Genomic DNA, 14,126 nt, shown 5'->3' on the forward strand with positions numbered 1-14,126 from the left:
AGCTAATTTTCATTTGTTTTTTACTTTCTGTCAATATGAATGAATCTAATGAAGAAATTAGATACATTTTACAAATTTATTACACATCCAAATTTTTTAAGTTAATTTGAGTGTAAATTGTTTCGCCTCTACACGAGACTGGGTCTCGTGTCGAATTGATTGAAGACAAATATAAGCGCTCAAGATAACTGAAAAAATTATAATAATGATAATTATGGATTTCAACAAATTAAAGCCTAATTCAATAACTTTTATTACACAAAAGGAAAAATGCAACCGCATACAAATACAAGTGGTGAAAAATATTAGGAAAGTACAAATTTGGTTTAAGGCTTAAGCGATTTTGATGCGCCCTATTACGGATAAAATGCTCGCCACAGTTGAGAAAGTAGAGCATGATGGACATTTCAGTATGTATCAATAGTTATGACCAATAAGCAATTTGAAAAATGCTACATACAAAATAAAGCTTAGCTTATATTTGTGGCTGTTGCAACATGCATCGGCGGTAACAACTTATTATCAGTTGGTTAGTGGGCTTGTCTATCCTCTTATAATCATTCAATATTTTAGAGAAATGTTTAGAGATTAGTACCATAAATTATTCTATATGAAAATTGCTGAACATACCCAAACTCTACGTAGACAGTACTATCCATGCTTACCTTAGTGGTTTGTTCTTCATTAGCAGCAGTCGTTGGCGTAGCGTCCATTATGCTAAGATGTGCATCATCCTGGACCACGGTCTTGTGTATTCCTTTGCTGTTCAAATCTAGCTGTGTTTCAGAATGTACCCGAGGCTTCTCATCACCAACGGTGTCTATTGATCCCTTTTGTTCCACGCGTGACACAACTTCTCCATTTGCTTGTACTGCGTCTGTTTACCAATACAGACGTTTAAATTTACTATAATTAAAGAATTATAGAGTACTATTAAAAAAGATTAGCGACGTATCTCAAAGATAAACTATATTCTTACTCAGACAGATTAGAAGCCCGCCAAGTGAGGATGTAACTTACCGAGTCTATGGTATTCAATGTGCTCGCTTTTCATTTCCGTATTTTCTTGACTGGCTTCACCTGTTCAAACATTTATTACTAGAATATGCGTTGATATAGATTTTTAAATAGATTCTTGTTCATAAGTAGCAGTTACAATTTTTGGAATAAAGTATAAAGCCGTTTCAATTGATTTTACTAAATTGTTTAGTTTTTTACCTATTAGTTGTTTCTTAGTTGTTGTATTTTGCGTCAGCCTACTTTAATGAGAATCATTCAATCTACTTCTACTAAACGTCAAAGTAGGGATCGATATATATGTACTTTTAAAAAATAAGCTACTTATAACAAATACAAAGATTATAATTTTAATGGTTTTGAAGTATAATAATATCGAAAACAACAAATGTAAAGGTTCTTATCTTCTCATTTATTCAGGTGATGTGATCGTGGATCACGCGTGGATTGGTGAGAAGATAAGGTTAGCAAATAAACTATTTCAAATCAAATCAAAGTTTTACTTTCACTCTAATTTATGAATATTAAGAATCTTTGTTATTACACACTGGACAAGTAGTGGATGTCTTCAACTCCACAGACATGCTAACAAAACTTTTAAAACATTATAAAATATAGTGTCTCAATATATTTTTTTCTATTAAACAACATGGTGAGCATAAACTACTGAAACTATAAGACACAGCTATCGCGGATTGATTCTGAATAGGAAAATTTATAGCCAAACGAAATTCACCTTTCAACTTTTCCAATTCTTCCACAGGTAAGTCCTGAAAATATAACAAATTATTAAAACATTTTTCAGTGCGAATTAATTTAAAATGAACTCTTTAAAATATCTTCTCTTCTTCTTTCAAGTTTATTGAATTTCCCGGTGTTAGGTGATCACCCTCTCAAATCAGCCACGCCCTCAAAATATTCTCGCATTAACAGAAAAGACATGTTAAAGTCCTCGCACGTTTCTTTGCCTCTTTAATCTTTATGCTTTAAATATTTCACCCTATTAGGCCTCTTTATGTTATCACACTCAAAACAACTCACATAAAAAAATATAAGCTTTTTATGAAGCTAAATTATGGAACAATTCAGTAGACACGACACCGAAGCAATATCTCGTTTGCATTTTCTGAAGTTAAGTGTTTGGAATATTAAAAACATCAACTCTTAGTACTATAGTGTGTTTTTAAAATGTATAAAGTGTTACTATTTTTTTTTATGGAATAGGAGGACAAACGAGCGTTAAGTGATCACCGCCGCCCACAATCTCTTGCAACACCAGAGGAATCACAGGAGCGTTGCGGGCCTTTTAGGAAGGTGTAAGCGCTTTTTTTGAAGGTACACATGTCGTATCGTCCCGGAAACACCGCACAAGGAAGCTCATTCCACAGCTTTGTAGTACGTGGAAAAAAGCTCCTTGAAAACCGCACTGTGGAGGACCACCACACATCCAGATGGTGAGAAGATATCCTAACTTGTGGCGTGTCGTGCGAAGGTGGAATTCGGCGGCAGGAATCAGGTTAAACAGCTCTTCGGAACACTCCCCGTGATAAATGCGGTAGAAGACACACAATGAAGCGACGTCTCTACGCAACGCCAAGTGATCCAGCCGTTCACAGAGCACTGGGTCCCCGACAATTCGAGCTGCTCTGCGTTGCACGCAGTTAAATGGATCGAGCTGAAACTAGGGTGCGCCAGACCAGAGATGACAGCAATACTCCATGTGTGGCAGGACCTGCGCTTTGTAGAGCGCTAGTATGTGGGCCGGCTTGAAGTATTGCCGTGCTCTATTAATGACGCCCAGTTTCTTTGAAGCCAATTTAGCTTTGCCTTCCAGATGACCACGAAATTGGCAATCGCTCGAGATTTCTAGACCCAGTATTCGGATACTAGGCGAGGCTGTGAGGGAAGTGTTGTCGAAGACCGGTGATACGACAAATGGTGTTTTTAGTGGTAAACGCGCAAACTTGAGTCTTTTGGGGGTTAAATTGGATCAGGTTAAATTTTCCCCATTCCGCGACCTTCTCAAGAGAGGACTCGATAGAAGACACAAGTTTCTCCCGGCACTGGTCGTCGATTTCCCGAGAGAGACCTGCATGGCCCGTGTATACGGCATCACCAGTGCTGTCGTCTGCATAGCAATGAATGCTGGAAGTGTCCAACATATCATTGATATGCAGAAGAAACAGCGTGGGAGACTGCACACAGCGTTGGACCACTCCCGCATTCATGGGCTTCGTGTTCGAGCAATATCCGTCGACAACGACCTGTATGCTGCACCCAGTGAGGAAGCTGGAGGTCCACTTGCACAAGCTCTCGGGAAGCCCAAATGATAGAAGTTTGGAGAGGAGCGCCTTGTGCCATACACGATCAAAGGCCTTCGCTATATCCAGGCTAACTGCCAGGCCTTCCCCCTTGCTTTCAATAGTCGCAGCCCATCTATATGTAAGGTATACCAGAAGATCACCTGCCGACCGACCATGGCGAAACCCGTAGTGTCGGTCGTTGATAAACTGGTGACCCTCTAGGTATACCAAGAGCTGACGGCTAATTATGCTCTCCATGATTTTGGAGAGCAGGGAGGTAATAGCAATAGGCCTGTAGTTTGCCGGATCCGAACTGTCTCCTTTTTTTTGGATCGGATGGACAACGGCTGACTTCCATGAGTCAGGGACTACGCCTTTAGAATAAGAGTGCCGGAATAAACGCGTTAGCACCAGCGTCAACTCAGGGGCACACGTTCTAAGCACGATTGGAGAAATGCCATCCGGCCCGCTCGACTTCCTGACGTCCAACGAAAACAGAGCTCGCCTAACAGTTTTCTGTCTGAACTGTTCTTCAGGCATAGAGCTCTGTCACCGCGGGATGGTCGGCGGTGTGTTTCCATTGTCGTCAAGAGTCGAGTTGGAGGCGAAAAGAGTGGACAAGAGATCGGCTCTTTTGCCGTATAGGCCAGGGTGTCATTCCTCATGTGCAACGGCGGCATGGACGGCTGGCTGAAGTTACCAAGAGCAGCTTTCAACAATGACCAGAACTTGCGTGTTCCGGTCGGGTAACTGGAAAGCTGCTCGCCGATTTTGACGACGTGTTTTGACTTGCACGGGCGATTTGCTGCATAAAAAATCTAGAGGCACGGTTGTATTTCCTCTTAAGAACTGCGCAGTTCCTTTGTGCCCAGCGCCGCAACCCAAGCTCGATACGCCTGTTTTTTGCAGTCAGATGCTGCTTTAACTGACGCATCGAACCAGGGCTGTGATCTGCCACCGATGGGTACTACAGAGTTGGGTATAAAAATATCCATACCCTGTAGTATCACATCGGCTACTGCAACGGCGCAGGCACTAGGATCATCCGATCCAGGATTGGCCTCCGGTCCTCGACACTAACCTATGCGAAACATAGCGGCACTAGGCCGCTACTTCACGCCGGTATTCTGTGCAAGTGTGGTAATTAACCCGGACTAGTCTGGCCCGATTGCGTTGTCCAGAAAAAGCAATAAATCAACTAATGAAAGTTTAGCAATTAAAATTTTGCACGCTAAATTCTACGCATTTCTTTAACACGTTCCATGCTACGAGACTACGACTTTCGGAGCTATATAAATACGTTTCCCTTCACAGCAGGTTTAGTAAAGGCATGTAGCTTTGGTCAAGAGTTAAAAAATGTTTTACAACTAGGGCTCTTGTATAAGTCACAAACGTGTTATCCCGGCTATAGTCAAAGTCAAAGTCAAAAAATCTTTATTCACTGTAAAACTTTATAAGTTATTTAGTGCAAGTCAGGATGAAGTACAAAAGTAACAATAGCATTCAAATGAGTATAACAATATTCATTAACAAAATTTAGAACATTAATTCCAACTATCTTTATCATTCAAATAATCTTTCACATTATAATAGGCCTTAAATGTTAATTTATTTTTACGATACATTTAAATTTTTTAATAGGTAACGTTTTAATTTCATTTGGGAGTATATTATAAAATATAACACAATCCACTTTAAAAGATTTAGCAATTTTACGGAGCCTAGTAGATGGAATTGCGAGTTTATGTTTGTTTCGAGTATTGACACTGTGTACATCACTATTCTTTTTAAATTGGCTTATATTTTTATGGGCGTATAGGAGGTTCTTGTATATGTACTGTATGGCAGTGTACTGTCATAATATTTATTTCACTAAACTTTTCTCTAAATGAATCCCTTGAACGCGTTTTATAGACTGCTTGAATTGCTCTTTTCTGCAGCACAAATTTGTTTTCAATTTCTGCAGCCCTACCCCACAATATAACTAAATATACAAGTCTAGCCGTTTCAACATCTGTCAGCTGCCTAATTTTTTTTATCGCAAATACTGCAGTTACATAAGTTTTTTTATGTGAGCACCCCATTGTAGCTTAAAGTCTAATGTAATGCCTAGGAATGTTGTCGTTTCTACTACATCAAGTTTGTCATTATTAATATTTATAGGTGTTGGTTGGTGCTTTATATTTGGAAGTGTAAACCTTACACATTTTGTTTTTCTTTCGTTTAAAAGTAAGTTATTAACATTAAACCAATTTACTACTTCAGCAATGTCGTCGTCAACCTGACAGAAAGTTTTTTGCTGTCGTTTTATTTTAAATAACAAACATGTATCGTCAGCAAACAGTATAATTTCATGTTTATTTTGAATAAGGTATGGTAAATCATTGACGTAAACCAGGAACAAAAAAGGACCCAAGATTGAGCCCTGCCATCGATATGATAGAGCCAGTTGATCTTTTTCCATTAATGTCTACTCTTTGAATCCTATTACACAAGTATGATTTTATTAAATCTAGTGAAACATCCCTAACCCCATAGTGGTGAAATTTTCGAAGTAAGGTTTCATGATGGACGCAGTCGAATGCCTTGGATAAATTACAAAACACTCCTAACGCATCACATGAAGCCTCGCAAGCATCCAAAATATTTCTTATTAACTCGATACTAGCATCTGTGGTTGAAAGACCTTGAGTAAAACCATATTGTTTATTATGCATGAGGTTATTATTGTAAAAATGGTTAATTAATTGCGTTAACATAATTTTTTCGAAAATCGTGCTAAAGGTTTAAAAGTAAAAAATTGGTGGGGTTAACTTTATCTCCCGACTTAAATAGAGAAGTGATCTTGTTCTGTTTCATTTGATTTGGAAATATACCGCAATCTACACACTTATTGAAAATAAAAGCTAAGTCTTTGGCTACAATTTCTATTACAGATTTCACTACGTTAACAGAGATTCCCCAGAGATCTTTAGTTTTCTTAACGCTAATTAGTTTAAACGTTTTAAAAATCTCTATGCGATCAACATGCTTAAATTTAAAGTTTGTATTACATAAAGATACGTTTTTCTGTAGCAGTTTCATTGCAGCTATAGGTGAGGAATTTAGATATTTTGTCGTAGAGACCGGTATATTAGTAAAAAACTTTTCAAATGTATCTGCAATTTCAGAATCTGTTTTTATGTTTCTCTTACCAATCTTTAATTTGAATTCATTATTTCTGTTATTAGTTTTACCGATCTCCGATCTAGTATTATAGTAGTGATGTATGACCATGGTTTTAATGTTTCTGGACTGACCTATTGCATAATGGAGTCTACTATACTATATTCATATATTTTTACTTACAGATTTTGGTTCCTCTCTATTTCCTGAAACAAAAAAAAAACAAAAAATTAAAATAGAGCTACAGTAGTGTACATTTGTCATTCTATGAGTACTTTTACAAAAATTCAAAAATATTTTTATTCTGTCAACCTTGATATGGCGTTAAGAGTTGATAGATATACAGAAAAGTGACAAGACAAGCAAGAGGTTCACATGATGGTAAGTGATACGCCCTGCCCGGTACAGTGCAATGCCGCTCAGAGTTGTTGATTAAACCCAAAATTCTCCTTAATTAAACCCATTATTTGCCATAATTTTAGGACAATTAGTATTGTATGTCAAAATTAAAGATATAATATAAAATATAATAATATAGTATAAATAAATTATTCAATTGGGCATTATTTCGCGGAAATAAATAATTACTTATTCATTAGTTATTATTGTCCTTGAGTGTTAATTTCGCTTACATTTGTCAACAACCAATATCGAGTTGGTGTACGTGTTTCGCCTCTACGCGAGGCATCCCCAGGATATGTTGACTCGCCGGATTCTCGCACGAGATCATCTCTTGAATTTATACTCAAGTAAACTCATAACATATAGATATTAATATAATATTATATAACTTTGACAATGCATAGACATTACATTGATGAACGTCGCGGGACTCTAACCCGCGACCTCTCTGGTTCCGTCCGAGCGCTCTTCCACTGAGCTAACCGGAGTGACGTATTGTTCGTGAATCTTAGTATCTCTTGTTCAACTCTCATAATTAGACATTCTGTTGACCTTCATGAATCAATAAGTTTTAATTTGATTTGATTCGAAATTTGACAACATTGCTACTGGTTACGAGTATAAGAGGTCCATTATAATTCCCGACTCAGTTGAATTTTAATTCCTAAGACTTCACTGAATAGAGAATTACTCGCTATAATATATATACTCGAATACCATACAGTATAACTCGACATGTTTCAGCATATCATATAATTAACCTACAACCGAAATATACTACTTAATTTTTATCATGACAGTAGCAAAATCAGTAACAGTATTGCAATAAATAATAGTAGTTTTATGTTTCATAAATATACTTTCTTTAAATTAATGTTTAATATCAAGATAAAAGTGTTAAGTTTGTAACCAATGGAGTTCGCAAACTAAATTCTTTACTCTCTAAAAAGGTATTGAACTTTGATTTCAAAGCGTATCTTGTTATATTCGAACTTGGATGTTCGTAGTATATAATAAATAACATCGGTTTGTTAAAGAATATTAAATTTCTATATAGACGACATGCAAATTTTGTTTGATATTCCCTTTTGAAAGGTCCATCAATCATTCACACAAAGTAGAAGGTTATTAACCTCAATAGCGTTGAACTCAGCCAATTTGATACATCCAAAAATAATTTTGAGCGTACATAATATATAGAGCCTCGTGCTGCTAGACAACTCATGAAAACAGGCCAGGTTAATATATAACTTTGGTGTCCTCTTTTAATACTATAATATCATTGGGTGTGCCTGACAAGCTACGTCTTACACTCGCGATTTGTATGTCACTTTGCGTTAGTGTGCATGCATTGCTCAAAATAGAGGTTAACAGTCTAGCTATTATTTCGAAGTTTTCGCAGCTGTAGCAGTCTATCTAGACGTATAAATGATCTAAGCTACAGCAGGTCGGGTCTCATTCATCAAGTCTAATTAATATAAATAGATAATTCTAAGATTAATTTTGTTATAATATCCAATGTACGGACGACCAAAATCGATGTTTTCTTTTGCTTAATCAAAATAGTTATAAAAAAAATTAACAGTGTAGATTAATCCCCTTCTAGTGTAGTAATTAAAGATGTCTTAATTTAAGATATATACAGGGTGTCCCAAAGTTATGGGACATGAAGGGAAGACTTATTATTATTATGTTAATTTTCTAAAAATTACTTGCCTCGTCTGGGAATCAAACCGACTTTAATGTAAAAAAAAACATCTCTACTTTTATGATGCCAATCGAAATAATGGCCAAAAACTAATAACTCTTCTTAAGTAACATAGTATTTTAAAAGAAAGGAACAACGTAAAATGAATGTTTTCCTACTTGGATTGGTACGAATGGACCGATTAGATGGCCGACCAGATCCCCGGACCTTACACCATTAGATTTCTTCTTTTGGGGATATGTGAAAGATATGCTATACAAAAAGCGATACGAGAACGTGGGCGAGTTACAAACAGAATTGTGCCATATCATATCGAGTATTCACCATAAAATGATAAAAAAATCAACAGGCAGCGGACTCATTAAAAGATTGGCGATTTGCGTAAGACAAGAGAGATCACATTTTGAGCATTTAATTAATTAATTTACAAAAAAAAAAATTTCTTTTAAAATACTATGTTACTTAAGAAGAGTTATTAGTTTTTGGCCATTCTTTCGATTGGCATCATAAGAGTAGGGGTGTTTTTTTTTTACATTTAAGTCGGTTCGATTCCCAGACGAGGCAAGTAATTTTTAGAAAATCTTTGAATGCAGAATTACTAACTTTTAAAAATAACATAAAGTCTTCTTTCAGTAAAATAGCCTATCTTCGATATTTAAGGTACTTTCCCTTCATGTCCCATCACTTTGGGACAACCTGTATATGTGTGTATAAGTGACACTATCAATACATAACAACAGGTAACTATAGTAACGAAGAGGTCACAGTACTACAAAGGTATGTATTCAAGTTAGTTTTAACTTCTTATAGTAGTAGTATAAAAGTAGTAGAATACGTACTGATTAAATAAATAAAATAAGCCTTTATTGCTATTCACAAATATTATAAATGATACTTAACTAAATATAAACTTAAATCTAAATTATATGTTTTGTTAAACAGCTTGTCTTTCGACAAAGGCCTCCTCTAAATATTTCCACGCCTCTCTGTATGTCGCTATTTGGATCCATCTTTTTACTTCATCTTCCCAGCGTTTCGTTTGCCGCCCTTTACATACTGATTATTCGAATTTTAATAAAAACATTTTGATCCGAGATTTCAGGGTTTTCTACTACACTGACTATTCTGACAGCTTGCTTTTTTAAATATACAATATTTGATTGTACGACCTTTCAGTTATTTTTTCACTTGGATTCAAAAGAAATTATGGATACATTGATAGTTTCGAGAGGATGTGGCTTATAAACACACACACAGCACGTGCGTGTTGGTTTTATCGGTTACCTAGATGACGAGCCACTAAGAAAAATAATTATAAATTATATGCGATGGTACAAGCTTATTTACATGAAACTAACAAGGTGATAGGGGCATAGTTTGATGTTGTCATACACACAATATTCACCCATTTGCACATGGATATGAGTGCCCTATGATTTCCAACTGAGCTACAGAGAGCACGTGCTAAACCTGCCTTGCTATGTTGATTCAGATATTAAGGGGAAAGTTGTTTCAGTAGAAATCCGCAATAATGCCCTGAAACCAAGCAGACCCATAGGAAAGTGATCTTCCACAATTTTTTGTTACATTTTCTTCTCAAGAAGCAATACGAAATTCTTCCACTGAGTTTGTTAAGTGTTCCCAGAGTTTAATTGACGTTCCCGTGAGATGACATAAACGTATAGATATCGAGGGTAAATGCTTTGATTATTAGTACTAGCCGTTCTCGCTGGGCGAATTTTAAAAGAATCTAAAATTAAGGAGCCATAAACCATCTAGGATACATTTCGCATCGAATGGTGGTAGGTTCATGTCGATACGATCAGTGGTTTAGGCGTGAATGAGCCTCAAACAAAGACTATTTTCATTATATATATATATATATATATATATATATATATATTAAAAACAAATACTTAAAAACAAATAAAATGGGCCGACATTTCATTGATTAAAATATATTTTTGTTGCAATTTATACGCTTCGGAATAATATAAAATAAAATATCGAAAATATGCTTTTTAATCATATTTTCTTTAGCCTTCAATATTTCACGAATGGCTATCCAATGAACATAAATAGTAACGAGATTCCATTTGTCCCAAATCTGCTCCACATCATTGATTTTATGAGCTCGGGTGATAAGTTATTATTGGATGTGATACATTCGTAGCCATAATCCAGATACATTTCTGTCAGAATGAATGCTTCATTAAGCAACTGAACAAAATATATGAACATGATATACAATGACTTTGTGAGTTCATTTAAAAAAAATTACAATCTCTACGTATCATCAATAAAGTCATTTTACTAAGTTATATATAGGTATAGTCACTCACATAATTACTTTTCTTTTTGTTAGATTTATTTCTAGGCCAACCTTTATGCTAGCTTTATGCAGAGTGGATATCATGTATTGCAATTCTTTATGATCATCACTTAAAACTATTGTCGTCAGTCAATCTTAAATATGACAGATACTTTCCTTTTATATTAATACCCATATTTTGCCACTTCAGATTGCCTAGGCCTTAAAAGGCTACAGATGTTTGGAAAGAGTACATACTACAAGGTAATAACTATGTACAATATACTTCCTGACGACTATAACAGCAGTCATTTTAATAAATCCAAATTGAGAACTCATGAGTTGCTTATAAATAAATGCTATTATAATATTTCTGAATTCTTTAGTGATAATCTTATGTATCTTATCTTAAATTATAGACTACCTAACGGTTAAGGATATTTTAAAGTCATTGACAATATGTGGTTTTGGACTTGTATTACGTTGATATTTTTAATTATTACTTTTATTTTATTTATTACTTTGTTTGTATAAAGTCTATGTATAACTTAACATTTTAATCCTAACTTGTTTCTTTTTCTTTGTTTAATTTAATGTAATGTAATATTCAAACACCAGTCACACTGGTTAAATGTATAAGGCTCATTAGATATTATTTAGACCTATTGTACCTGCATTTTGTTGAATAAATAAATAATTCATTCATTCATTCATATGACTGTCCTGAGACACTGCTATGAAAAGGTGAGGTGAAAGGGGGTCTTCCTGTTTGACTCCTCTTTTTATTTTAATGGGCGGTCTTACGTTTTCCATTTGCACTCTGCTCTGACTCTTCTCTTAGAGATGTTTCAATATGTTTGTATATCTTTGATTTACATTCTGAATGTGTAAAGTTTTCCAAATCGCTGAGTGTGACATTGTGTCGAATGCTTTCTGATAATCGATGAAAGCCATGTCTATGGAACTCTAGATACTTCTCTATAATTTGTTCCAGTGTGTGGATATGGTCCGTTGTGCTGTAGCCTTTTCTAAAACCTGCTTGCTCTGTAGGTTGTTTGCTATCGAGTGCTTGACAATTTTTTTCCTCTTCAATTGAAGAAAATAGTTTGTATAGCGTTGGTATTACGCTTATAGATCGGTAGTTAGGAATATCTTTTGGGTCTCCTTTTTTATATAGCATTCTTTGATTCGGACCATTGCTGGGGAGTGCATGTAGTTTCAATAATCATGTTAAAAACTTTTGCTAATTGTTTTGTTGAGGGAGACCTATTTTCATTTCATTAGTTATTCCGTCTTGGCCTGGGCTCTTTTCTATTTTCATTTTCTTTATTTTTTCGATAACTTCTATTTCATCTATGGGTTCGACCTCTTCAGTGTGGTGCTTTTGTAAGGAGTCTTCGTGAGTTGGTAGCGAGGTAGAGCAGCTATATAGATTTTTTTATAATAGCACGTTGTGATATTTTGAATTTCTTCTCTGTTTATGTGTATATTTTCTAATTTAATTCTTTGTAACATATATTTTTTTTAATTAAAATAACTGTATTATTTAGTAAACTAGGTACAAAAATTTTAGTATATTCGAATAAAAAAAAAACTTAAATATAATATACAGATAAATCTCACGGAAAATTAGCTTGATAGTGATGAAGATTAAAAATGGACCCTGGAAACTGGACTAGAAGCGAAGCTAAGCGTGAAAATGAAAGCTAATATATTATATAAAATGAAGCAACGTTATGAAGTGTATGTTCTGTAGGGAAACCTCTCTAGGGACTTTGATGTGGTACAATTTACATAATTAACGCGAGGTAGCTCATAAGTCCAATTTTCATTTGAATTTTTAATTAGAGCTTCACAAAGTTATAAGCACGAGTATCCCGGGCTCCTTACCTCACTTGAGTGTTGGTAACAAACTACATGATTATTTTATTAATATGCTCATCATTATATTATACTTGGATTTGAGTTCAAACAGTGTAATAGGTAATTCTAAATTTATTTATTTTTTAAGAGAAATTTAAAACAATTTTAAATTTCTCTTTAATACAATGAGATGCAGATAGCAAACATTATCTGCATTTTAAAAGTGAAAACGACTACTTCCGGCTTTCGGAAACATTCATTTAATGAATAAAACTTAAAAAATCTATTGTAAATGTGGTCTTGGAATGTTTCAAATCTTTTTTAGGTAGGAAAATAATGTGTGATCTTAATAATAATAAGAAAGATTGTTTTAGAAAAATTGTATTCCAGGAAACATTGAAGTTCTAGTTATTTTAAGAAGTGTATAAGAAAAAAGTACACTTTAATGCGTTTACTAAAATATTCTACTTGTTCAGAAATCAAATTTATAAGAAAGAATTTATTACGAAACACTTTTTCAACTTAATTGTGTTGTTTTTGGTCGCCGGCCGCGCGTGCTGAGATTCGTGACGCTAGTAGAGGGTGGCACGTGTACTCGAGCCCTTTTGTGACTCCAGGTGAGGTTCTCCTCGTGTCCTCTTCGCCACGTGTTAGCCCAGACTAAGAATTCACGGGATTTCCAGCTTTTATAAGAATTTCCATCCGTCGACTAGGAACAGGTACTTAGATCTTGATATTAAATAAGAAATAAACGACGGGTGCTCAGTCGATCTCAAGTCATGTCACGACGCCCAATCCCCGTCGCGTGGCAGCTTGAGCCCGGCGCTGCACGAGCGACCTCCAGCCTGAAGAGGCTGTATCGTGAAACGAGCCGGTTCAGACTAAGCGGTCGCTATAGTTTAGCATACGATATGTAATCCATATTTTTATAAAAAAAACAGCCCGCTTAGTTTCTTGCACCCGTTCTTCTCAGGTCTGAGGCAGTCTATATTGAATATGTGGTAGTTTTTACGTTCAATAAATGATTTTAAATCCTATTTTGAATAAAAAAAATTGAATTTGATATGCACGTTAGTAAGCTTCGATTAAGTCGAATTATACATTGAAACATGTGACAATTTTACAACGTTACACTGGCAACGTAGCCAAGTCCGGAAAGTTGGCTTAGAGCCAGACCTGGGTAGTTTGTACCTTGTCACCAAGTGCAGTCTTGCTCTAATATCCATGCCATCAAAAACATAACTTGTAAAAGAAACCCAAGTCTCGTAACTCAGTTCTTCTACTGTAAAAAGTGTTGAGATCCATGTAATACCAGGTCAGTTAATTTATTCAGGCCCAACTTAACGGTCCTTCTGTT

General features: G+C 35.3%; 1 protein-coding gene across 1 annotated transcript in view; it reads right to left on the reverse strand.

Annotated features, from left to right (window-relative positions):
* LOC126967083 (uncharacterized) overlaps window positions 1-14,126 on the reverse strand; it is a 104,653-nt gene that overhangs the window by 29,318 nt on the left and 61,209 nt on the right. The window contains exons 3-6 of the mRNA XM_050811462.1: window positions 6,669-6,691; window positions 1,754-1,787; window positions 1,021-1,080; window positions 666-877 (exon numbers count right to left, since the gene is read on the reverse strand). Of these exons, the coding sequence (XP_050667419.1) occupies window positions 666-877; window positions 1,021-1,080; window positions 1,754-1,787; window positions 6,669-6,691 (329 nt within the window). The remainder of the gene's footprint in view (window positions 1-665; window positions 878-1,020; window positions 1,081-1,753; window positions 1,788-6,668; window positions 6,692-14,126) is intronic.

This window comes from Leptidea sinapis, chromosome 12 (assembly GCF_905404315.1).
Source record: "Leptidea sinapis chromosome 12, ilLepSina1.1, whole genome shotgun sequence".
NCBI lineage: Eukaryota > Metazoa > Arthropoda > Insecta > Lepidoptera > Pieridae > Leptidea > Leptidea sinapis.